The following is a 25,763-nucleotide window of genomic DNA, read 5'->3' on the forward strand; positions in this document are numbered from 1 at the left end:
TTCACTTCCTGGAACAGGAGGTCTCTAACTCCAGGAGGACCTCTTTATTTCTGTAATGGTGTGTGAGGACTGACTCCTAGAACGTCACCTGGCCTCGGACCCGTCAGCATGGGGAGGTAAGTGATGGCATCTCATCGCCAGTACTTGTAAAACCCGAGCCTCTGGTGTCACAGTGACAGATCTTGAAAGGAAAAAAAACAAAACCAAAAAACTAAATTGCAAGTGAGAAGTTATGCTACACTTCTGTTTCACAGCTCTGTTCTTCCAGGCCACCCTGGGGCGCCTGTTATAGAGAGTGGTCATGCCAGGTGGTTTCTGCAGGGGTTGGGGTAGCTTACTTTGAAGGGCAGGTGTGTTGGAATCTGTGAGGGGTTGTACTAAGCATGGGATAACTGTCCGGAAGCCTTGGAGGAGTGGGCAGGGGATGGTGCAATCTGTGGAGTGGCCCAAGGACCCACATGGAGACTGGACACTGCAGGTGGAGCACCACTGGGTTAGCAGGATGGCTCTCCCTTCTGCGACTTATTTTAGTCTAGGAAGCACCCCTAAAGGGAAGAGTATAGAAATTAACCACAAAACATTTATTCTAAAAGTAGCAAGCTTTTCTTCAGCCTAATAATAATCACTTATTCCCGATATACACGGAGAAGAAAAGTGTTTATTTGCAAAAATGGCTCAGAAATAATTTTAAAAACACAGAACATACAAAACTCATTTATTGACTGTATTATGCAGATATTGTTAAAGATATTGTTTTTTTCTCCCATTTTGTCACTCAGTCATCAGGGAGAAATTTGCCTTGGGATTCAGTGTTAAGAAAATCTTCCTCCTCCTGATCTGTTTATATGTTTCTAATCTAATGGACAAGGTTTTGGCCCCTACATGCATTTCCTTGTTCTGAATTGTTTTTTGGTTTCATTATCCTTAAACCTGCGTTCATTGTAGATTTATATATTTACGGTATTGAACTTCTACTTGTCTCTGATTTTTATGTTTGTTTTTGAAACAAAGCAGGGAACAAATAATCTACACAATATTGTCAAGAAAAGTGGAAAAACACAGAAATGTGATTACCATCAGGATGTAATTTTCATCCATGTAGTTTTATAATAATGAGTAAAATAGCAAAATAGCAACAGGGAAGGTGTTGGTGTACAGATACCTCCCAGAGGGAAAACGGGTGGCTTGACCCAAATGTTAACCTTGAGATCAATTTAGGTAAGGTGAGACCTCTTTGGAGCAGATTGCTTTAAAATCTGGTTGTTGGTTGTTTTTTGTTTTTTGTTTTTTTGAATTTTAGGATCGGCATCTCTTGTCTTTTTCCTGCTTCCTGGCATTTTAGCATCTCTCCAGTGGGGTGTCCTCGAATTCTGAATACCAATTTACGCCAGATTATTGTTATTAGCGTCCTAGCTGCCGCTGTTTCACTTTTATACTTTTCTGTTGTTATAATCCGAAATAAGTATGGGCGACTATCCAGAGACAAGAAGTTTCACAGGTAAGAGAAGAAAACATTTCTAGACGGGATGCTTCATGTTACAGCTTCAGGACTTTGGGGATTAGGTTGGAGTTGAAGGAGCAAGTGGCTGCAGGAAACAGAATCTGTAGAGAATACAGTGTGGCAGGAAAAATTAAACTGTCGGAAGCTATTTAATCATTAACCACCAAATCCACATAGTAAGAGGATTTAAACATAAGCTTCTCCTGTGATATCTTCTAAGCTGATTTTTCAGTTAATGTCAATAGTTTGGGAATAGTTTTGGTTCTCAGAACTTGTTTGAACTTCTTAAAAGGAGTAATGACTGTGTATCTGGTTTAGATTATCTTTATCACTATCACTGGGTTCTGTTTTGACTCTTTAATCATTTGACCCCTTGTAAAAATGCGATTATGGATCAGCTCAGAATTCATGGACTTGGTGTTTGTTTATTGCATTTGTTGTGCGGATTCAGGATGATAGTCTCTGTTTCAGTAAAAGCATATGTTCATTTTTCTGAACAAGGTACTTGGCACGAGTTACTGACATTGAAGCTACAGACACCAATAACCCCAATGTGAACTACGGTATCGTGGTGGACTGTGGTAGCAGTGGGTCTCGCATATTCGTCTATTGCTGGCCAAGGCACAATGGCAATCCTCATGATCTGTTGGATATCAGACAAATGAGGGATAAAAACCGAAAGCCAGTGGTTATGAAAATAAAACCCGGTATGTAAAAGATAAATATCTGATTGGTAACCAGGTTCTGTCCTTTATTCTCTGTGAGGTCTTTCATGTCCTTCTCTCCTCTCTCCATTAAGTCATCACCCTGGTTCAGAGCTCACTCCAGGACCTGATTGTTTCACTTTCTTTCCCCTCTTCTGTCTATCTCACATGAGGCAACTACTCCTTGATAAAATATACAAAACCATGTCTTTCTCGTGTCTCCTGCAGCATTTATCACAGTGCCTTACTCATGTGTCTACTCAGGTGTTTGCTAGTTGACATTAATTATGGAGGGATTTTTTTTTTTCTATTTGGTGGCCATCGCTCGCTGTCCCTGAAAACAGGGTAATTTCAGATAACTCATGGATATCTGTAGTCTAATACATTGGTACATATTTCTCTTTTTTCCCCTCATTTTTAAAAAGTGCCCCAATGTTGTTTTTTTTTTTTTTTGAGATTATATTTTATTTATTTATTTATTAGAGAGAGGAGAGCTCGTGCTAGTGCAGGTGGGGGTAGGGGGAAAGGTCGAGAGAGAATCTCAAACAGACCCTGTGCTGAGTGCAGAGGAGCCCTGAGATCATGACCTGAGCCCAAACCAAGAGTCATATGCCTAACCGACTGACCCAGGTGCCCCAGTGCCACCCCCAATGTATTTCTGATCATCTAGATTATTTAGTAAGAGTGACTGTAGAACTTAGAAGAGCCAGTGTTGTTATGTCCAGTTTTTAAAGATATCATAGTTTCTAAGTCAGTGTGTTGTGTAAAAATTGGGCTTTGCCTTTTCCATTAGATAATTTAAATCTGTCGTTCTCAACTTTTTTCTGTATGTACAGTTTCCATGGGCATTGCCCTTCTATCAGAAGTATTAGGAATGAAAGGTGTCCAGGAGTACCTTGCAATAGGCATTTTATGTCTTGATAGTTGATAATCACTGATTTAAACCGTGCACCACAGGGGTTCTTGGCTGGCTTATTTGGAAGAGCATGTGACTCTTGGTTTCAGCTCACCCCACGTTGGATGTAGAGATTACTAAAACAATAAAATAAACTTAAAAAAATAAAACACTGGACCACAGATCTTAATAGAGATTCAGCATTTTTATTTCATCTTGCTAGTGTGTTAAATAGTAAAATATTAAACCCAAATAATCCCAGAAATTTGTCTTATAAAATATTAGAGAATATTGATAAAAAACAATTATCTTAGCTTATTCTCCTACTTCAAATACATAAATGTAAAGGAAGTTCAGTTTTAATGATAAAATACCTTTCCTCATAAATGACATTGACTCATAAATTGACTCAAATGACATTCCTTGTAATGGCATTGACTGTGGGTTCTTTGAGCCCCCCCCTAATTCTTCATTGAATAATTTAGGCCCCACTTTCTTCTTCAGGCAACCCTTAACAAGGTGATTGTTCTTTGATATTTCGGCATCTGGGCACCAGCATATTGCCCCAAAATCCAAAACCTCTACCTTGTTTCTTAGGTTAAAGGGAGGGAATTTAATTGGAGTCTCTTATAAAAGCATTATTTTAATATCAAAGTAAATTTCCATGAACAATGATCATTTTTTTCTCTAACTCTTAATGATTGTGAATTTTTAGTTTTCTGTTATTCCATTCCTTGAATTTTGATGTATTCCTAATCTAGAAACATTTTCAGAGTTAAAGTAATGTTGATCAAATAAAAAATTCACCAGAAGATTGAAAAATAAAGCTCTATAAAGCACATTGCTTTCACATATCAGGTTCCATCAGCGATCAAACTGCTCACCTGAAATAAGATAAAACCTGTCATGCCTTGCAGTTGTCCTTTGGGACATCATAGGCTTAACATGGTTCTTTCTGATGCTACAGAAAGTATTTGAAGTAGAAATCCAAGTACCTTTTTATAGCTCTTCTTGGTCCTGAAGCAGGGACTCTCATGTATAGCATTTCAGCAAAGCTCTAGAAGTTTCCTTACTTAATAGTTGGGGCTTGGTGTCTGTTGAAACAGCATTGTAGGTGGAATTAAAAAAAAAAGAAAAAAGATCTGTCTTTTAGTCTGTTTTCTGCTGACTGCTCTGACAAATCACTTAAATCTTTCTGGATCCAGAGTTTCCTAATCTGTGAAATGAGAAATTTGGGGACTTTTAAAATTTGAAGTCAGGAAGATACTCTTTGCATAGGGAATGATCAAGGGATCGCCAAGACTGGAGTGGAGCCTGTGTTGCATCAGGCTGCCAGAAGAGATGAGGAGAAATGAAATAATGTGAGAGGAACCAGGGAGATGTGATCAGGGACACCCAGAACACACATTAGGGGAGGGAGAGGGATTTATCCAGAATCCTGGCTTGGGCTGCTGGCAGGCTAGTGACGGTGGTCACTGGGGTAGGTAACAAGCAGTAGGAGCAGATTTGTAGTGGAAGTTTGATTCAGGTTTGTATATATATGTGTGTTGAGTTTGGGGTCTGTAAGGACCAGCATCTGGCCATGTCTAGGGGACAGTTCCCACATGCTGATCTGGAGGTTGGGAACATGATCTGGTGGCTACTGGTAAGATTTGGGGAACTGAGACACAAAGGTGATGGTGGCAGCCAAAGGAGTGAGTGAGCTTGCCTGAACAAAGTGGAAACATGTTCTGGAGGGCAGGCTCGTGAGCTTATGTGCTGTCGATCCCAGTGTCTGACACATAGTAGTTGCGCAATCAGGTCTCAGTTTCTTGGAGACTGAGAAGAGAGGTTAAGACTGAACATTTAGTACCACCACCACGTAAGGAAGAGAGGCTGTGAAGGTTGTTGCTAGAGGGATAGGGAAAAACTAGGGGAGTGTGGTGTAGAGCCAGAATTTCTCTCAAATATGCCCCTTTGAAGAAACATAACATATTAATTAACTATCTACTTGTTAACCGAAGTGCTCTTTTTTCTGTAGGCATTTCCGAATTTGCTACCTCTCCAGAGAAAGTCAGTGATTACATTTCTCCACTCTTGAACTTTGCTGCAGAGCATGTACCACGGGCAAAACACAAAGAGACACCTCTCTACATCCTCTGCACAGCTGGAATGAGAATTCTTCCTGAAAGGTGATCCTCCACATGGGGCCAGGGCAGGCCAGGCCCTGAGGGTGGGGGAGGTGGGTGGGTGGGGGAGAGAGTGGGGTGGGCCATGGTGGTGGTGTATTCCCCACCTCCCCTCCTGTCCCTTTTCCTTCCCTTCCTCCTCGTTCATTATCATCACCAAAAGGAAGACAGTAAAAATTCTTTGTTCAAATTTGGAATAGAGCCTAAACTATTCCCTTAGCCAGAATGCACCAAAAATCTCCTCATGTATTTGATTATAATTATAAATAGTAAACTATAAAGTAAACAGTAAACCATAACCTATAAAGTGGTCATATAAAAAAACCCTGATTTTCTATGTTATTAATTTAAGGATTATAGTTGTAGTTTCATATCTGGGAATCACAGAATTCACACAACTCACGAGATTTCTTCCTAAAATAGTTTTAGTCAGTGAATTACTTTGGCTTTAAAATTTACTGTTTTTGTACAGGACATACCAGAGCCATAGTTTTTGTTTTGTTGTGCTTTTTTTTTTCTCTTTTTAAAACAGAGAAATGTAGGCTCCATTTTGATATGTCAATTTTGGGGTTGTCTTCCAGCCAGCAGAAAGCCATCCTGGAGGATCTCCTGACTGATATCCCCGTGCACTTTGACTTCTTGTTTTCTGACTCTCACGCAGAAGTGATTTCAGGGAAACAAGAAGGTTGGTATATTGGTCTTCAACCTGAAATTTGGGAAGTTATTCCTTTAAATCCTCCCCATTTTTTTTTCCAGTGTACGCATTATTAAATTACTTTTACTATCTTAAAATTTAGGAAATTGTAGCTTGAAATATTATTTTTAAATGGCAAAGTTAGTTTGTTATATGAGTGGCCTTTATTCTCCAAACATTAAGCCATTAAAAAAATAACTTAGTTTGTCTTTACCACATTTAGGAAACATACATTGGATTCATTTGGATAGGAAAGGTTTGTGTTCCTTGTCTAAGGTATACACCTTTTTGTAATTATGATAATTACTGCGTTATTGGTGCCTTCTGTCAACTTATTTGCTACAAAGGGGAAATTCTTGACTTTGATACACTGAGAAAATATTAGTTCTGCTTTCAAGTAAATGATTTTACTTGAGAATGAAGTAACAAATCAGTGGGATATTATCTGGGGACTAGTTTGCTAGAAATGAAGACCAAAAGCACCTATTTCAAAATCATCTAACATTTGGGCAAACACCTCCTCTGGGAAGGACATTGTAGAAAATACAAACTGGGTGAAATTCAAATACTGCCAATGAGCTGTTCACAGACGAGTGAGGTATGCAGTTAGCTGCCACATAAGATAGAGTGCTAGGTGCCATAAGGAAGGTAAGCAAGAAGTACTGTGGGAGTTTGCAAAAGGGAGTTTTGCTTTGTTTTTTCCTTGCTAGGGACATCGTAGAGCAAGTGACAGTTTAAACTGTGGGATAACTAGCTATAAGCATGCCAGAGCCTGGTGAGGGTAGGGCTCTGAGAGAAGGATAGGAAGTACATTCCAAGCAGAAGAAATGATCTGAGTCAGCATAGGTTAGAAAAGCTGCACTGTGGACAGAGGAACAAAAGTAGTTTGAGTGGCATATGGCCCTTTTGAAAAGTGGTAGTAAGATGAAAAGTTGGACAGGTCTTGGTGATGTCCGTGTTGTGGCAGCGTGAGTTGTTCCTTTTTTCCCTTCCTTTTGATTTAAAACTAATCATACATCTATAACCCAGAGAAAGTAGCTCTGCATAGGACACTCAGCACATCCACCCGTCTAAAAATGGGTGGCTTGAACCTCATAAGAGGCCTTGGAGCCAGGCAAGTGGCGGCAGGGGCACCAGGGGACCCACACGATTTTTCTAGCAGGGGAGGCAGAGGGTGAAGGTGGTGAGTTAGGGGTTTACCCAACAGTGTGTGCCAGCTGATCTCTCTGAGCAGAGATCGCAGTGACTGAGAGGAGGGAAAGGAAAAGGGAAGAAGGCTCAGAGAACTGAAGGAATGTGTTTCCTGCTCTCTGCCCCAGGGTTCTGGCAAGAGGATCACCCATGCACCTCTGGGTCTCCCACCCCCACTTAAGGATCCCCTACCAGGCTGTGGTAGCCCCAAGTACTAAACACAGTTCCATGAACTCTGCAGTCATCCTTTTTTTCTTTTTTTTAAATTACTGACCTTGTTAGAACGAAGGTAAATTGTTAGAACCAAAGTAAAAAAAGCCTTCCCTAATAAGAAAGGTGTCCATGACTTGAAATGCAGCAGAAAGAGTACTTTTTATCAAACACTGAAAAATCATCTTAATATGGTATCACAAAAAGAACATGGCAGTTTTCCAGTAATTGAGCCCAAAGACATGGAATATTTAAATCTAACTGATAAAGAATTTAAAATACTATTATAAAGAAATTCAGTGAGCTAATACAGTGATCTCCAGAATAAAATTAATGGAAAGAAGAAGAGATTAAACTTCTAAAAAACCAAACATTCTGGAGCTGAGGAAGTCAATACATGAGATGAGGAATGCACTAGAATGCATTGGAAATAGAGCAGATGGAGGAGAGAATAAGCAAGCTTGAGGATAGGAATATAAAAATGGTTCCCCTAAAAGAGGAACAAAAACTAAGGTTTTTAAAAAGTGAAGAAACCCTGTGAAAACTATCAGACTCCTTTAGCAGAACCAACATAAGATTAGAGGGTATCCCAAAAGGAGAAGAGAGCATTTTTAAAGAGGTAATACAGAACTTCCCAAAACCAGGGAAGGAACTGGGTTCTTTCTGGTCTATGAAGCTAACAGACCACTTTATTTATCTCAGTGCAAAAAGACCGTCTCTGAGACACATTACATTAAAACTGTCAAAAGTCGGTGATAAATTATTTTGAAGGAAACTAGGGGGGAAAAGACAGTAACCTACAAAAGAAGTTCTGTCAATATCAGCATATTTTTCAGTGGAAGCTCTACAGGCCAGGAGAGAGTGGAATGACACTTTAAAATATTGAAAAATACAAATTGCCAGCTGAGAATACTCTGACAAAGTTATCCTTGGATATAAAGGTGAAATAAAGGCTTTCCCAGACAAACAGAAGCTAAGGAAGTTCACCACCCCCAAACAACTTACAAGAAATGTCGAAAGGAGCTTTTCAAGCTGGAATGAAAAGAGGAAGGCACAGAAAATCTGATTAAGGTGATAAATAGAAAAACTAACATTTTTAGAATAGTATATTAAACAAGTACAAAGGTTAAAGGAAAAAGAGCATGAAAAGTAAACATAGCTACTATAACTTGGTCACAACATCACAACATAAAAAGATAACTTGTGACATCAGAAATATAAAAGGGGAAGAGTAAAAGGGGATAGAAACTTTATAGGTGAACAAAGATAAATTGCTATCAGTAGAAAAACGACTTCTACCTATGAGATGTTTTATGTAAACCACAAAGCAAACATCAGAGCAGAGAGACACAAAACATTAAAAAAGGGGGGACACTAAGCAAACTGTGGAAACCTTGGAGGACCACAAACTTACAAGGGTAAAGGAAGGAAGGGTAAAGAAGGAAGAAAACAAGGGAGAGACAAAATAACCAGAAGGCAGTACATAAAATGGCAGTAGTAAATCCTTACAGATCAGTAATCACTCTAAATGTAAACAGATCTAATTTACCGATCAAAAGTCACAGAATGTCTGGATAGATTTAAAAAAATAAGACCCAACTATATGCCACCTATAGTAGACTCGTTTCAGCTCTAAGACACAGATAGACTTTTCCAAGCAATTGGAAACCAAAAGAAGGCAGGCATAGCCATATACATATCAGACAAAATAGACTAGAAAGCTAGAAGCATAATGAGATAAAGCAGGTCATTTTATGATGATAAACAGGCCAGTACTTCAAGAAGAACATAAGTATATATGCTCCCAACACCGAAACATTGAGATATATTAAGCAAATACTAACAGGTCTTAAAGGAGAAATAGAGAACAATACAATAATAGCTGGGAACTTCCGAATCCCGCTATCACCAATGGATGAATCACCCATACAGAAAATCAGCAAGGCAAAATATTGGAATTGAACCACATGTTAGCGCAAATGGACTTAACAGGTATATACAGGACATCCCATCCAATAGCAGCAGAATATACATCTTTTCAAGTCTACATGGAACATTCTCCAGGTTAGATCATATGAGAGATACAGAGGAAGTCTTAACAAGTTTAGGAAGATTGAAGTCATGGCAGCCATCATTTCTGAACACAATGGTATGAAACTAGAAATCAATAAGAAGAAGGTGAGAAAATCTACAAATATGTGGAAATGAAACAGCATACTTCTAAACCAGTAGGTCAAAGAAGAATTCAAAAGGAAATAAAAAATTATCTCAAAACAAATGAAAATGGAAATAGAACACAGCAAATATTGCAGAATGTAGCAAGAGCAGTTCTGAGGAGAAAATTTACCGCAATAGAAGCATATATTGACAAATTAGATCTCAAATAAACAGTACAACATTACACCTCAAGTAACTAGAAGAACAAATGAAGCCCAAAGTTAGCAGATGGAAGGAAATAATAAAGAGCAGAGTGGAAATAAAATAATCATGTGATCATCTCAAAAAAGTATTGTAGAAAATGCACTTGACAAAATATAACATCTTTTCGTGATAAAAATTATTTTTTTAATTATTTTTTTTAAATTTATTTTCATCGTAACAGTATTCATTGTTTTTGCAACACACCCAGTGCTCCATGCAATCTGTGCCCTCTCTAATACCCACCACCTGGTTCCCCCAACCTCCCACCCTCCGCCCCTTCAGACCCCTCAGATTGTTTTTCAGAGTCCATAGTCTCTCATGGCTCACCTCCCCTTCCAATTTCCCTCAACTCCCTTCTCCTCTCTAACTCCCCTTGCCCTCCATGCTATTTGTTATGCTCCACAAAAAAGTGAAAACATATGATAATTGACTCTCTCTGCTTGACTTATTTCACTCAGCATAATCTCTTCCAGTCGTGATAAAAATTCTTAACAGTGGGTATAGAAGAAACAACATAATAAAAACCATGTTTAACAAACTCACAGCTAACATTAGACTCAATGGAGAGAAATTGAAAGCATTTCCTTTAAGATTGGGAATAAGACAAGGATACCTGCTCTTGTCACTCCTGTTCAATATGGTACTGGAAGTCTTAGCTAGAGTAACTAGGCAAGACAAAGAAAAGACATCCAGATCAGAAAGGAAAAAGTAAAACTGTCATTATCTACTGATAATATGATCTTATTTATAGAAAATCCTAAAGAGTCCATCAAAAAGCTGTCAGTCATTGAATTAATCAACAGTTTCTGTAAAGAGGCAAGATAGAAAACCAACATACAGAAATCAGTTGCATCCCTTTACCCTAAGGATGAATTATCTGAAAAAGAAATAAAACTATCTCATTCACAGTGGTATCAAGTTTTTGATAAGAATAAAATAAACTTAAGCAAGGAAGTGGAAGATCTTTACAATAAAACCTGTAAGGCTTGACTGAAAGAAATGGAAGAAGACAAATTGAAAGACGACCCATGTTCCTGAACCGGAAGAATTAATTTTGTTAAAACTGCCATACTAGTCAAAGCCATCTGCAGATTTTTTTTTTTAAAGCCTTTATTCATTTATTTGACACAGAGAGAGAGATCACAAGTAGGCAGAGAGGCAGGCAGAGAGAGAGAAGAGGAAACAGGCTCCCCACTGAGCAGAGAGCCTGACTTGGGGCTTGATCCCAGGACACTGGGATCATGACCCAAGCCAAAGGCAGAGGCTTTAACCCACTGAGCCACCCAGGTGCCCCGCCATGTACAGATTTAATGCAGCCCCCACTGAAATACCAAAAGCATTTTTCACAGAAACAGAAGAAAGAATCCTAAAATTTGTGTGTATCACAAAAGACCCCTAATAGCCAAAATAATCCTGAGAAAAAAGAACAAAGCTGGAGGTATCATGCTTTAATTTCAAACCATTCTACAAAGCAATGTTAATAGAAACAATATGGTACTAGCATAAAAAAAAAATAGGACACATCAATCAGTGGAACAGAATAGAGAACCCAGGATTAAATCCCAGCATATATTGCCAGCTAATACCCAGTGAGGGAGCCAAGAACATCAAGTGGGCGAAGGATAGTCTCTTCAACAAATGGTGTTGGGAAAACTGAGGAAACACACGCTAAACAATGAAATTAGACCCTTGTCTCACACCACTTGCAGAACCTAAAAAAAGGATCAGAGTTAAACATGAAACCTGATATCATAAACTCTTAGAAGAAAACAGAGAGAGGAAGCTCATCGTATTAGTCATGGCAATGATTTTTTGGACATGACACCCAACAGCACAAATGACAAAAGCAAAAACCAACAAATAGGACTATATCAAACTCAAAAGCATCTACACAGTAAAACAAACAATTAACAAAGTGAAAAAACAACCTACACAATAGGAGAAAATTTTTGTAAGCCGTATATTGGCCAAGGGGTTAGTATCCAAAATATATAAAGATCTCATATGACTTATTAAATTAAGACACAATTTGATTAAAAACTAAACAGACATGGGGCGCCTGGGTGGCTCAGTCAGTTGAGCATCAGACTCTTGGTTTCAGCTCAGGTCATGATCTCAGGTCGTGATCTCGGAATGTGAGATGGAGCCCCACATTGGGCTCTGTGTTCAGCAGGGAGTCTGAGATTCTCCCTCTCCCTCTGCTCCTCCCCCCATGCTTGCTTACTCGCTCTCAAATAAATAAATCTTTACAACAAACAAAAAAAAACTAAATAGACATTTTCCAAAAAGGACAGCAAAATGGCCAACGGCACATGAAAAGATGCTCAGCGTCACTCATCAAGGAGATGCAAAGCAAAACCACAGTGAGACTTTATCTCATACCGGTTAGAATGGCCATCATGGAGAAGACAAGGTAGCAGGTGCTGGCAAGAATGTGGTGAAAAGGCCTTATACGTTGGAAGTGGGAGTGTAAATTGGCCCAGGCACTACAGAGAACAATGTGGAGGTTCCTCAAAAAATTGGTTAGGAATACCATACAATCCAGTAATTACATTTCCAGGTATATACCCAAAGAAAATGAAAACAGGATTTCAATAGGATGTCTGCACTCCCATGTTTATCACAGTGTTAGTTACAAGAACCAAGATAGAGAAACAACCCAAGGGTCCATCAATGGATGAACGGTTAAAAAAGATGTAGTACATATACACAATGTAATATTATTCAGCCATGAGAAAGGAGGATATCCTGCCATTGGTGACAAGACGGATGGACTTTGAGCACATGATCCTAAGTGAGATAAGTCCAACGGAGAAAGACCGTACTGTTTGCTGTTGCTTACTTGTGGAATCTGAAAAAGTCAAACCTATGAAAAAAACGGAATAAAATGGTGGTTACCAGGAAATGGGGGTTGATAAGATCGATGGTGTTTAAAGGTGCAAACTTGGAAGGAGTAACGAGCCATAGAGTTCTAGTGGACAGTATAAGGAGTATAGGCAGTAATACTGTATGTAACGTGGCAAGGGCAATCGTACCACAGTGTATAGACCTATCAAAGTAATACAATGTACACCTTAAAGTTACACAATATTACATGTCTGATTTATGCAAGAAAAACAAAGTTTTTATCTAAGAGGTCTTGGATTGTCAGGCTGTGGGGTTTGGCCTTTGTTCTGGAGGTCAGGCCAATTGCAGAGAATAGCATGGGTTGGAGTGGGGGAGGAGGACAGGGAGATTGACTGGGTCTCTGTAACAGCTTAAATCAAGGTGGAAATGAAGTGGGTAAAGATTGGATAGAGGAAATGTAGAAGGGGATCTAGGCTCGGCAACTGAGTGAAAGGAAGGCATGAAGGAACTGGAAGAGTCAGAGTTAATTTGTTTTTTCAAGTTTGCAGTTGATAGGCTTAACTTCATGAAGTAAAAACTCCATTATTTCAAGAGAGTTCCAAATGAAAGCTGGCATTGAGGGAATTCTATTTTTACCCATGTAAATGGTAAGAATTATACATTTTAAAGTTGAGAGTTCTTGGAAAGCCACTAGGAGAATACAAAATACATTATCAGGGTTGCTTTATTTCAGATAATGTGTTCACAGGTTGTTAGGGAGTAAAGTAAATGAGTTGTTTGTGCTAACTGCATGGATAAGAGTTATAAAAAGTATCTTAGAACTTTATCCTTCTCATCTTCCCCCTGTGAAATGTCTGTAGGTGTGTATGCTTGGATTGGCATTAATTTTGTCCTTGGACGATTCGAGCATATTGAGGATGGTAAGTATCAAGTTTCCAACCAACTTGTCTGACTGGAAATGAGGCTGTTCTGTCTAATCCCAAAGGATAAAAAGGGGGCTAAGTTTTGTTTTTTAAAGATTTTATTTACTTGAGGGCGCCTGGGTGGCTCAGTGGGTTAAAGCCGCTGCCTTCAGCTCAGGCCATGATCCCAGGGTCCTGGGATCGAGTCCTGCATCGGGCTCTCTGCTCAGTGGGGAGCCTGCTTCCTCCTCTCTCTCTCTCTCTCTCTCTCTGTCTCTCTCTGCCTGACTCTCTGCCTACTTGTGATCTCTCTGTCTCTCTGTCAAATAAATAAATAAACAATCTTTAAAAAAATATATTTTATTTCTTTGAGACAGCATGAGTGGGGAACAGAGGAAGTGGAAGGAGCAGACTTCCCACTGAGCAGAGAGCCCGATGCGGGACTCGATCCCAGGACCCTGGGATCATGGCCTGAGCTGAAGGCAGACACACTTAACCGACTGAGCCACCCAGGCACCCCCAGGAGCCAAATTTTGAGACACAGCTAAGTGGGTAGGAGTAGATAGAGGAGCTGCTCTTTCCCACTATGACTATAGGTGGGAGGAGTAGGCTGAGTTTGCCCAGATGGGCTTAAGAGAAGTACCATGGAAACAAGGGGACTCATGAGAAGATCCCCATTTTCCAGGTTGGTTCTGTTCCAACGGATATTTCTTATTATTTGCAGATGAGGAGGCAGTTGTGGAGGTTAACATTCCTGGTAGTGAAAGCAGGGAAGCTATTCTCCGTAAAAGGACAGCCGGTATTCTGGACATGGGCGGCGTGTCGACTCAGATAGCGTACGAAGTTCCCAAAACTGTAAGCTTTGCCTCCTCACAGCAGGTTACTATCCGTACAAATTTTCTTCTGTTTGGTTTGGTTTTCCTTTAACATGTCTCCATCCATTTTTGTCTTGTTTTCTGAGTCTGAACACATCTTTACTATGCTTGCTGAGGCCCTACCTTCCCAACCCAGGAGAACGGAGTCAGGAGAAAGCCACGCAAACCTCTGCTAAGCCGTTTGTGTTTGTTCATTGAAGTCAGCTGGTTTGTTTTCTGAACTGGGCGTTTTTGTTTGGTATAAATTTTAGTCACATGCTTGAATTTTTGTTTGTATTTTCTCTTCAGTCACTTCTTTTCTCAACAGATACTGTAAAACATAATGTAATAGCATCACATTTCTTAAGTTATAGTTGGGGAATGTACTGGGGTTTCTTTCAAGGCTCAGACAGCTTTTGACTTTTCTAGAAAGAATTGAGGTTTGTATGCACTGTTTGCACATTTCTGAACTTAGGGTTTCCACTGTTTTCTCCTGTGCCTCTCAGGGCCCGCAGTCACTACCTATAGTTTCCCAATAGGCTGGGCAGCCTCGTCTAGAGAGCACCAGGAAGGTTTCCGGATGTGTTCCTGAACTGCTACACATCTTTAAGACTCTCTTTCCACTCAGCTGTAAATTCCTACTAAAGCCTGGTTTCCTGCATTTCCCCTTAGCATGGTGTAGTGGTTAAAAAAGCCTGGCCTCCGTCGTCACGTGAGCCTCGCTAGATGTGACCTTAAGCACATCGCTTAACTACTGGGAGGCAGGTTCTTCATCTGTAGAGGTCCATGCAGGCAGCTCTCACATGGGGCTTTTATAAGGCTGAGATGAGATAGTGCATATAACATAGCTGATGTACTGCCAGCTGCCTAGCGTTCGCTGTTACTGGCGTATTTATTAAGCTCTTTACAGAAATGCTTTGTAAATTCAAATACAACGATTTGTGTGTCCTTCTTCTCGTCCCAGCATGCCTCTAGAAACTATTATACCTTTTGTTAAAAGTCGTGTTTTCCCCCTCAAGACAAAGTAAAAAATACATAGAAAGCAAGTTTCGAAAAAAATACTGAAAACTCAGGGTTAAAACTTTTCTATGGGTGTGTCATCCAAAAACAATCATTGTTAGCATTTTGGTGTATTTCTTTTCATTCATTTTTCTGTATTTATAGTTTTTTTTCCCAATATGGTTGTTGTAATCTTACTGTTTATATAATTTTGTGTCCCTCATTTAATAGTGCATAAGCATGTTCCTCCACATACTATTGATTACCATAATTAACTAAGCCCTCCTTGGAGTTGTAGATTTTTTTTTTATGTTAAAAAAAATTTTTTTTTAAAGATTTTATTATTTATTTGAGAGAGTGAGAGAGAGAGTGCAGGAGCAGGGGCATAGGGGCAGAGGGACAGGGAGAAGCAGACCCCGTGCTGAACAGGGAGCCTGATGCAGGCTTGATCCCAAGATCCCAAAGTCATGATCTGAGTCAAAGGTAGACACTTAACCAACTGAGCCACCCAGGCGCCCCAGAGCTGTAGATTTAGATGACACTTGGTTTTTTCTCTCACAGAACACAGAGGTCATCTTTGTATGTGGAGATTTTTTGATGTTTAGAATTATTTCTAAAACATAGGCTTACATAAGTACGTATACTACCTCGGAGGGTATGAACTATGTCTTTCCAAAGTACGTATATTACATCGGAGGGTATGAACTTCCCTTTCCAAAAAGCAACAGTATCACAGGCGTGCAGCACATCTGGAATTTCTTAAGTCAGAATTGTCATATTGAATTTGGAAGGATGCTTGGAAGGGTCCTTGGGAAATGCAGAAGCAGACATTTTTGCTGCTTTTAGATGGGAATCTTTTTAGATCCTTTTTCACAGGAGGTTATTGTTTTTGTATTGCTTTAAATATTGAAGTCTTTTATCCTTGCATCCGCAGGAAGAAGTAGCTAAGAACTTGTTAGCTGAATTTAACTTGGGATGTGATGTTCACCAAACTGAGCATGTGTACCGAGTCTATGTGGCCACATTTCTTGGGTTTGGTGGCAATGCTGCTCGACAGAGGTACGAAGACCGAATATTTGCCAGCACCGTTCAAAAGAACAGGTAAAGCACCTTCCACTTCGCAGCATTCACCTTTCAAACCTCAGTATCTCCTCATAGAAAACATATCCAGGCAAAGCAGGGAGACCTCAAGCAACAGAAGCATATCAGCACTGTCAGCTTTTGACTCCCCTGGCAGCTGAGAAATGAAGGGACAGCAGATGTCTTTGGCTCTGAACCCTTCCAGCCTCCGAAGGAAGATCTCTCGCTTAGACCCACACCTCCGTAGATTAGAGATTTCACTGTTAATGTATTGAGGCAGTTTTGAACCCTGGGTAGTGTATTTCACATTGCAGAGCCCTTGGGAAACTCAGCACCTGGGCCTCTGCAGATGTCTCAGAGGCCTGCAGTAAGTGATGATCAAATTGTCATTGAGGATGGAAGGGGATTACCTGATGTTCTGGTGATGTTCTGGAAAACCAGCCTGTGCAGTCAGTTAGTGGGTAAGACCATAGAGAAAGAAGTTATTCAAGAGAAAGAAGTGATCTACAAGTCTAAGTTAGTGATTTTAAACATTTTTAGCAGTGAAACTTTTAAAAATGCGTTTATGAGGGGCCCAAAATGGTGACCAGCTGCTATGAGCATTTCCTTAAGCTCTGTGAGGACTGGCCAGTGGATGAGAGCAAATAGGGCTGGGACTTGGGCACTTACCTGCGGCACAGCGTAAGACAGGCCTTTAAGGAGGGAGAGAACACCCATATTCCAGAACCTAAGGCCTGTGGTCAGGTGTATGAGAGCTTAGCACAACTCCATTCGAACTATTACAAACACAAGTACCCTCATCCCAGAGACACAAGCTTCAGCAGCCTGTTCATGGAAGAGTACAAGCTGATCCTGTCCACAGAAAACTTGAGAGAGTTTAAGGAAATGAATAAAGACATATGGAAGACACTGCAAGAGAAGTTTGTCCCCAGGAATCCCAAGGAGAAGCAGAAGGCCTGGGCTCAGTCCTTATCTCACCCATGCATCTAAACGTGGAGTCTTAGGTATTTATGTCATCATAAATTTACATCATCACAAATAAAACTGCCCTGATTTTTACCGAAAAAAACCCAAAAAACAAAAAACTGAGTTTTATAAAAAAAATTCTGCTATAGAAAATATATAAAACAAATAAAAGCAACACTATTGTATTGTATTGTATTGTATTATATTATATTATATTGTATTTATTTGTCAGAGAGAGAGAGTAAAGGCAGTGGGAGCAGCAGGCAGAGGGAGAGGGAGAAGCAGCCTCCCCACCAAGCAAGGAGCCTGAGGCAGGACTCAATCCCAGCATCCTGGGATCATGACCTGAGCTGAAGGCAGACGCTTCACTGACTGAGCCACTCAGGTGTCCCTAAATCAGCACTTTAATTAGTTTAAATTTTTAAGTTTAAGTATATAACAATTATTTATTTGAAATTGGGGCATAAGAAAAGCAAAGCTGTTTGGATGAATAAAAATACCTGAAATGTGGAGTTATATAAAATATCCTGTTAATTACTGTGTTTAGTTTTCCTTGTTTTGATGATTGGTTTTGAAGGGGAAAAAAATCCCAATTTGTAGAGATAAATGGTAGCATATAGTTCCTTGATCAGTTTAATCTTAACAAAACTGTGGAGGCCTGAACTTTTAAGAAAGACTAGGACACAGCCATTCAGTACCACATTTTCCAGAAATTCATATATGTGAATAGGAAGAGCCGTAAAAACTTGTTCTTCTGCTCCAGACATTAATTGAATGGTGTTAGTTAAGAGATTGGTAGTCCCACAGTTTCTTTTAAAGGTAGTATATTATATACTACATTTTGGTATAATTATTTTTTATAATAGTCTTATATAGGAATACTTCTTTAGTGATGTTTGAGTTAGAACTTCAGAGAAACACCTGCAATGCTAATTTTAGTAATTGGCTTTAATGTCAAACTTGTATGACAGTTCAGTGGTCCTTCTTAATTTAGTTGTAGGGCAGCTAAAAACAGTAGTGTTGAAGTACATTTGACTAGTCTCGGACTTATTTTTTTAAGATTTTATTTATGTATTTAGAGCGAGTGTGTGTGAGCAGGGGGAGGGACAGAGGGAGAGAGAATCTCAAGCAGACTCTGGACGGAGCGTGGAGGCTGATGAGGGGCTCAATCTCACAACCCCAAGATCATGACCTGAGCTGAAATCAGGAGTCGGACACTTTGCTGACTAAGCCATCTTGGACTTTTATAATGATTATAAACATTAGTCATCATTTTTTATATATGTGAGTAATTGAGCCTTGAAATGCATAGTTATCTCTTTGCCATCAGTAGCAACTGAGATTTTAAAATAAGACATTTTTAATTAATGGCAAAGATCTTAATTTATTACATTCAAGTGCATTTTGAGTTGCCTTGATCTTAGGAATAAAAAACTTGTCATTCGAGTGACAGATAGTAAAATTTAAACACCTTTTTAGGCCCATGTGATTTCACAGTATCAAACACTGAAGTAAACCCAGTGGTTGTGAGCTCTTTCCTTTTCCTCAGTGGCTTAGCAGTGAGTATGTACAGGGGACGACAGATCTTAGTGCAGGGAAATCGCATCGGGAAGTCAGTCCTAAGCGCAGTGCATTTCAGAGGACAGTTAAGATAGCTTGTCCATGGAATGTCTCAGAACCTTGAATTAACAATAGAAGCACTTCTCTGTAGCAATTGGGATCAATAGTTGATTAATTTTTAAAAATCTGTTAAAATAGAATCCAAAATGGAATGTAACTGTAGGCACTTTGTTTTACCTTAGGTATTCATAGGCCAGTTTTTTGTTCCAGGCTGAGGTCTTTTCTTAGGCTACCGCCGTCATAGCTCTTTTTTCTTAGGCTACTGCCGTCATAGCTCTGGCCTACCCTGCATCTGCTCATCTCAGTTTCATTTGGCTTCGTTAAAGACTACCAAGGGCTTAACAAACATTTGTGAAGCAACTTGATACCAGTTTTTCTAGATTTTCCCAGTTTTTTTCAACTTTGCTAGTACTGAGTTTGACAGTAGTTTTCAAGTAAGCACCTTGCCTCCAAGGCATGGAGCCTGGGGCCAATGACCTTTTTCCACAGTCACATTTCATCTCTATACACTGAAACCCACAGGCTCTGGTGGCAGAACAGGATTGGGAATGACATAGTTGGTAGGCATGCGGCTGCAGTAAACTTGAAACCAAGAGGAGTGTAGGCACCCAAACAGGCTGAGAGCATCAGGCCACGTTCCTGGGTACTGAAAGCACTGGTCACCTCACCAGGTAGCTGTTTCACCGGACCCTGTTCCAGTGTGTGCCCTACGCGCATGTGCACGGATAGTGAATCTCCCAAGAGGGGTTCAAGACCCTGTTTCCCAGACCTCGTGACCCCAGAACCCCTTTTTATTTCCACAGAACACCTTGCTGAATGTCCACAGGATGTCTTGAGAAACACTGACCTGCAGCTGCTGCTTCAAAAAACGGTTTTCCATCAGTCTCAAATCAAGTTTCTCTTTGTCCTGCAGGCTCCTGGGGAAACAGACCGGTTTGGCTCCTGATACTCCATACCTGGACCCCTGCTTACCCCTAGACATTAAAGACGAAATCCAGCAAAATGGACAGACCATGTACCTCCGGGGAACAGGAGACTTTGACCTATGTCGAGAGACCATCCAGCCTTTCATGAATAAAACGAATGAGACACAGACTTCCCTCAATGGAGTCTACCAGCCCCCGATTCACTTCCAAAACAGTGAATTCTATGGCTTTTCGGAGTTCTACTATTGCACTGAAGATGTGTTACGGATGGGGGGGGATTACAGTGCTGCTACGTTTACTAAAGCTGCAAAGGTAACCTTCAAAGACATCCTCTTCCTCCACATGCTTTTGAGAGGCTCACGTGGACAGTGGCAGTTTATGTCCCTCCTGCACTTTGAGAGGCCTGGGTCAAGAGAAGGGGAAGGTGGAGTATGGAAGGATGTAGGGCAGCCTGCTGGGGACCCTGTTCCCTTGGTTGAACAAGAGATGCTGTCGCAGTAGGAGTGAGAAGTCCACTGACGTCTGCCCACCACTCCACGAGCCACTCTGAGCATCAGTGGCTTCCAGGTGACAGACTTGTGTACTTCGGGGTCATAACGTAGCCATGATCTGGCCACACTCCCTGCAGCCTTCCTGTCACTTAGCTGCCAGGACCCCTGTTCTCTTGCTGGCTCCTCCCTTTCTGCTGGTTGCTTAGGCTCTTTCAAGGGTTCCCCACCTTTATACCCCTTAACCCTGGGTGATCCCCAGCAGCCACCTTTGGCCCTTGGACCTTCAGGCTCTTTGATGGTCTCATCCATGCTCACGAGTTGCTGCCACTGCCTGTCAAGAAGAGGCTCCAGGCCTGACCCCTGCCTACTAGATTTCATGACCCAAAACAGACCCACCATTTTCTCTCTGTTCCCTCATTCTGTGATGTTGTCTGGGTTAATGGCATCCCTGACCATCCAGTCCACCTCCCAAAACTCGAGTTCTAGGTTTCTCCCTGCCATTCATTCCGGCCTCGCCACACACACCCCATAATCAGTCAACAAGCCTTCATGCATATCATCTCTCAAAGCCTTCCCTACTTTACGTCCTGCTCTCACTGCCCTAGTTATGCCTGCGGCTGTCACCTGCAGGAACCTCCCAGTCGGTCTTCTTGCCTCTGGTCTCCCTCCATCGTTCATGCCTCATGCCACTCCTAGAGAGTTCTGTCCAAGACACAAGTGCTGTCCCCTCTCCTTTTTACAGTCTTCAGCAGCTTCCTTTCATACCAGGATAAATTGCAGATGCTTTTGGATGTCTTCCCCTCTCGGGGGCCTCCCCTCCCCACCCAGCATGCCCTTACTCTCATCACTGCAGACAGCTCTTAGTTTCCCTGGCATCTAAGTTACTTGCCCTCTTGTCTTCGTTCACGGTGTTTGCTCTGCCCTAAATGCCTGTGCTTGCCTCTCACCCCAGACCGAGTGTTGTTCTATGTCCCCTTTCACACGTTTCACCTTCTCTCAGAGCCTCCATTTCTTCGTCCTTGAAATAGAGGTTGGAGTCCTAGCCATAACCAAGGAATGGCTTTAAGTATTGCGTTCAGAAAAGGCACTTAGTGCTCCGTAACTGTTAGCTATCAGTATTATTAGAAATAACTTCAGGAAAAGATAGCACGTCTTTCCCTTCTAAAGGCAGGCCTTTTGGAATCTTATTGTTCCCAGAGCCTTGCACTATGGCGCCACAGAAACAGGTACCCACTCTGACCTAGCTAAAGTACCACTTTACTGTTCCAAAAGTTTATGCCTGTCACAGGCAGTCACACAGGGGGAAATGTAAGCAGTTTTGAAGAGGTTGGTTATGGGCGATGAAATTCTCTGTCACAATAACTTCAGCAGCATTTTAAGACGGAACAATCACTCTCCACTAATCAGTGTCTGCTGGAAGCTTGTGCATCTTGTCTTCCCGTTACGTATAGAAATTAAGCTTGTGTTGCCTGAATGGAAGTATCTGTTGGTTAGGAATATGAATTTGGTAAACCCTTTTGAAAATGAAGAAACTTTTACACTTTACCAATGATTTATTTGGGGTGAAATTTCTTCCAGGATTATTGTGCAACGAAGTGGTCGATCTTGCGGGAACGCTTTGACCGCGGACTCTACGCTTCCCATGCCGACCTCCACAGGCTGAAGTAAGGAGTGGGTGGCTGAGCCACGAGCTTTCCAGAAACCATGCTTCAGTGTTGGCCCCTGGCTTGCCACACGCTGGCCCCAACCTGCTTTTGCGTCCTCATTGATCCCAGTTTCTCCTCATCTGCCCTGGGCTCCTTTCAAACGGGACAGCAGATACTTGTGTCCAAACGTATCTGACAGTTTTTATTCAGTTTTGCTATTCCTTCCACCTAGAATTCCCCTGTTTAACCCCTGCTTTGTTGAAGTCCAGGCCAGACCTCAGAGTCAGGTCAGACGCTGTCCTCGTCGAGTCTCCCTCTGCCCATTCAAGCAGACTCCATCCCTCTCTTGGTGTCCAGAGGACACAGTATGTCTCCCTAGTGGCATTTATCAGGTTCTGCCTTATTTCATAATTATTTGTTGCTTTTTAATATCCTGTCATAAGTCACTTAAGTGATATGGGCTATCATATTATTTGCTATTATATCTTATTATAACTTAGCCCAGCACTTTGCAATAAGTAAGCCTCTGATAAATATTTAGAATCCTACACTATCAGAGCTGAAAAGGACCCTTCTGCCTTCTCATTTTATAATAAAGAAACTGAGGTCCAAAGAAGTTGGAACTTGCTCAGTATTTACCAGAGAGTAAATGAGGGAATGCCTGAGAAGAAAAAATCTGTCATGGCAAGGTGTGAAATCCTACTGAGACCAAGTTCCATGTGCTAAGTGATTCTGGCAGGTGAACTGTTTGGGTTGTGGGACAAGGGGTATAAACCAAGTCCATCAGCTAGAAGTACACACAGTTGGTTTGTCTGCTCGGAGCGCTGGCCTAGTGAGGCCTCTGCACCCACCGTGGTGGCGGGGGAAGGCCGTCCCAGCGAGCGGGTCGCGTTGACAAGTAAGCGAATCCCACTTAGGTTTGTGCTTGGTGTTTCTAGGTATCAGTGCTTCAAGTCAGCCTGGATGTTCGAGGTGTTTCACAGGGGCTTTTCGTTTCCTGTCAACTATAAAAATTTAAAGACAGCCTTACAAGTTTATGACAAGGAGGTTCAGTGGACGCTCGGAGCAATCCTTTACAGGACCCGTTTTTTACCATTAAGGTATGGCTGCAAATCTGGTAACAAGAATCAAACGAAACAGGCTTTTCTGCATTATGATAGCGCATGGCAGCTGGGGCTGGCGGGTGCTTGGGGAGCATGCTGGCTGCGGGCAGGGCTGCAGACCGGAGTTTGACACCCGTGCTTCCTTCCCGCCCCGCCCGTCCCATCGCATGCAGCACGGAAGTGTTTGGTTATGTGAAGCATCTTTCCCCAACCCCTGCACAGAAGGGCTAATGTGGGGCTCTTCATCTTTATGGCTTCAGACTCCTCCTCAAAATATTGCTCCTAAGGTATGTAAATAAATAACAGGGTATAGAGGAAACTGCCGTATTGAAATATATTTATCAAAATATTACAGAAGACATATCTGTGGTACAGTAATATGTGTTCTGGCAGCAGAGCTAGTACTTTCCGTAATTCCCGTACAGTGACGTGTGTCGATATTTTGAGGTGTTTGCAAACACCACAGTGTGGTATAAGAGCTCTCCGAGCATCTGCACAATCCAAGTCGCAAGTACTACAGACACTGCCGTAGTTTGTTGTCTGCATTCATGGCCAGTGGAAATGCCAGTCAGAGACCGGCAAGTGAAGACGGACATTTTCCCGCTCCTGTTCACAGATCTGCTGCACACTGACCCCCGGGGCACTGATAAACGAGACATGTGCTTCTTGGGGGATCCCCCCACTTCCTCCAGTGGAGCATGTGCCGGCAGTCCGTTTCGCTGGGCTGCCTGCAGACATTGTGGGTGGTGGGTATTACTGCTCACAGACGGGGGCCCTCATTCCACAGTGGCTCCTGTGTGTCAGGGAAACTGTCACCGTTTGTTTAAAATTCTGGGTTTTATTTCCCAAATGACAGTGACGGTAACTGCTGCAGACGTACAAATGCGCTCTCATGCGTTCTCTCGTTACTGCTTACAGCCACCCTCTGTTAGGCCACGTTGGCCTACCTTTCGGAGGTGAGGAAACTGAGTCCCAGAGACCCCGCACCTGTTCCACCGCGTGGCTTGGCCTGGTCAGTCCTGGTCTTGCTTACGTGTGGTGTTTGCTTTTGTTTCCACACGGGCAGGGACATCCAGCAGGAGACCTTCCGGGCCAGTCACGCTCACTGGCGGGGCTTCTCCTTCGTCTACAATCACTACCTGTTCTCAGGCTGCTTCCTGGTGGTCGTGCTCTCCATCCTCCTGTACCTGCTGCGGCTGCGGCGCATTCACCGGCGGACGCCCCGCAGCGCCTCGACCGCCGCCCTCTGGCTGGAGGAAGGCCTCCCGTCCCAGAAGATTGCCGGCGCCCTGTGAAGGGGGTTCGAGAGCCCTGGAAGACTTTCTGAAGGAAAAGCCATTTTTGCCTCAGGGTTTCTCCTCTTTATTCTCACTTGGTTTTGTTTCTCCTTTGCCCTTTTGTTCCTTGAAACAGAAACGAAATCCATTGTTTGTAAGCTCCACTGTTTTGTCTACAGCTTTAAATTGAGGAGCAGGGAGAAGGGAAAATCACTTCATTCTTGCTGCACAGGATAGCAGCCTAAGATTGTCTGATTTTCTTTGAGGTGTGTTACATTTGAAACATGCACTTGGATAGTGAAGGGAATGGCAAAGCTGTTCTCCATCAGAGAAGGTAGTGCTGACGGTTGATGCTTTCTCCAAACCAGAACCCAACGGGCTGATTCATAGTCCTCTTTTTGTCTATCTCAAAAGCTCTGACCTACACAGGGTGATACATTGTTTTTATTGTTCAGGTCTGTCCCTGTATAGTTTCTTCATAGACTTAAAAAATCAAAACCGTTTATATCTAAGATAGAAATACAGGAACCAGAAGGTACTATTTTTAAAACCATAGTCCTGGAAGATGTGAAATAATGACTAGAGCAGTGTGTGTGTGTGTGTGTAAAAGAGAAAGAATGTGTGTGAGAGAAACCATGTGAGATAATGTGTGTGAGAGATAAATGATAGAGGATGAGAGAATGCAGTACTTTCTTTTAAAAACACACGCTTTAGAATTTATTATTTCAATTCTTTTTATGTAGAAAAATCCCCCTTACCATTGTCTTTCCTGACACAGATAATGACTTTCTCAGTCCCACCTTTCAGCAGCCCTAGAATAGTATGTCTTTGAGTGAGTTGGAAAATTCATCAAGTTTCACCAGTTTTGAGGTCATTAGAACTGGAGCTAGTGTCTACCCACAGGCAGACACGTCACCGTTTCTTAGTGGTACACTTTTGCTGATTTAATCGCACTCCAGTTTTTTCCAATTCAAGTTGATGTCCCCCTCCTTCATGAAAAATGGTCTCAGCGGTTTTATCTTGGAGACCCCATACTTAGCTTGACCGGTTGTCTTTATTACTGTCATGGTTGAGGCTATGGTGGTAGTTCCACTGTAAATCCAGACTAAGAGAAGTCTCTGGCTTTAATACAAGAAATAAACTCACATTTTGAGAAAACAGGTTCAACATCTTAAACAAAAACCAAAAGAGAACAACTAGATTGGCTTACGTGAAATCAGTTGTTTTTCACCTGTTTAGTTTAGAGGCTTTGGGAATTCTCATACCTA

At 41.6% G+C, this 25,763-nt stretch overlaps 1 protein-coding gene and 1 pseudogene across 2 annotated transcripts; both read left to right on the forward strand.

The window, feature by feature from the left end:
- Nucleotides 1-24,729, forward strand: ENTPD4 (ectonucleoside triphosphate diphosphohydrolase 4). 2 transcript variants are annotated; one of them, XM_032855808.1, is made up of 12 exons: nucleotides 1-116; nucleotides 1,301-1,498; nucleotides 2,003-2,208; nucleotides 5,121-5,271; nucleotides 5,850-5,953; nucleotides 13,492-13,551; nucleotides 14,258-14,412; nucleotides 16,321-16,487; nucleotides 19,966-20,290; nucleotides 22,048-22,133; nucleotides 23,054-23,215; nucleotides 24,285-24,729. In XM_032855808.1, the coding sequence occupies exons 1-12, from the start codon at nucleotides 109-111 to the stop codon at nucleotides 24,511-24,513; spliced, it is 1,851 nt and encodes a 616-aa protein (XP_032711699.1). In that variant the 5' UTR covers nucleotides 1-108; the 3' UTR covers nucleotides 24,514-24,729. The 2 variants fall into 2 exon arrangements, with proteins under 2 accessions (XP_032711699.1, XP_032711700.1); XM_032855809.1 differs by having other exon boundaries at nucleotides 12-116; nucleotides 14,258-14,388.
- Nucleotides 16,948-17,495, forward strand: LOC116866680 (annotated as a pseudogene).
- Nucleotides 24,730-25,763: the final 1,034 nt, after the last annotated feature.

Source organism: Lontra canadensis, unplaced genomic scaffold, assembly GCF_010015895.1.
Source record: "Lontra canadensis isolate GAN:19392208 unplaced genomic scaffold, GSC_riverotter_1.0 scaffold10, whole genome shotgun sequence".
Taxonomy (NCBI): domain Eukaryota; kingdom Metazoa; phylum Chordata; class Mammalia; order Carnivora; family Mustelidae; genus Lontra; species Lontra canadensis.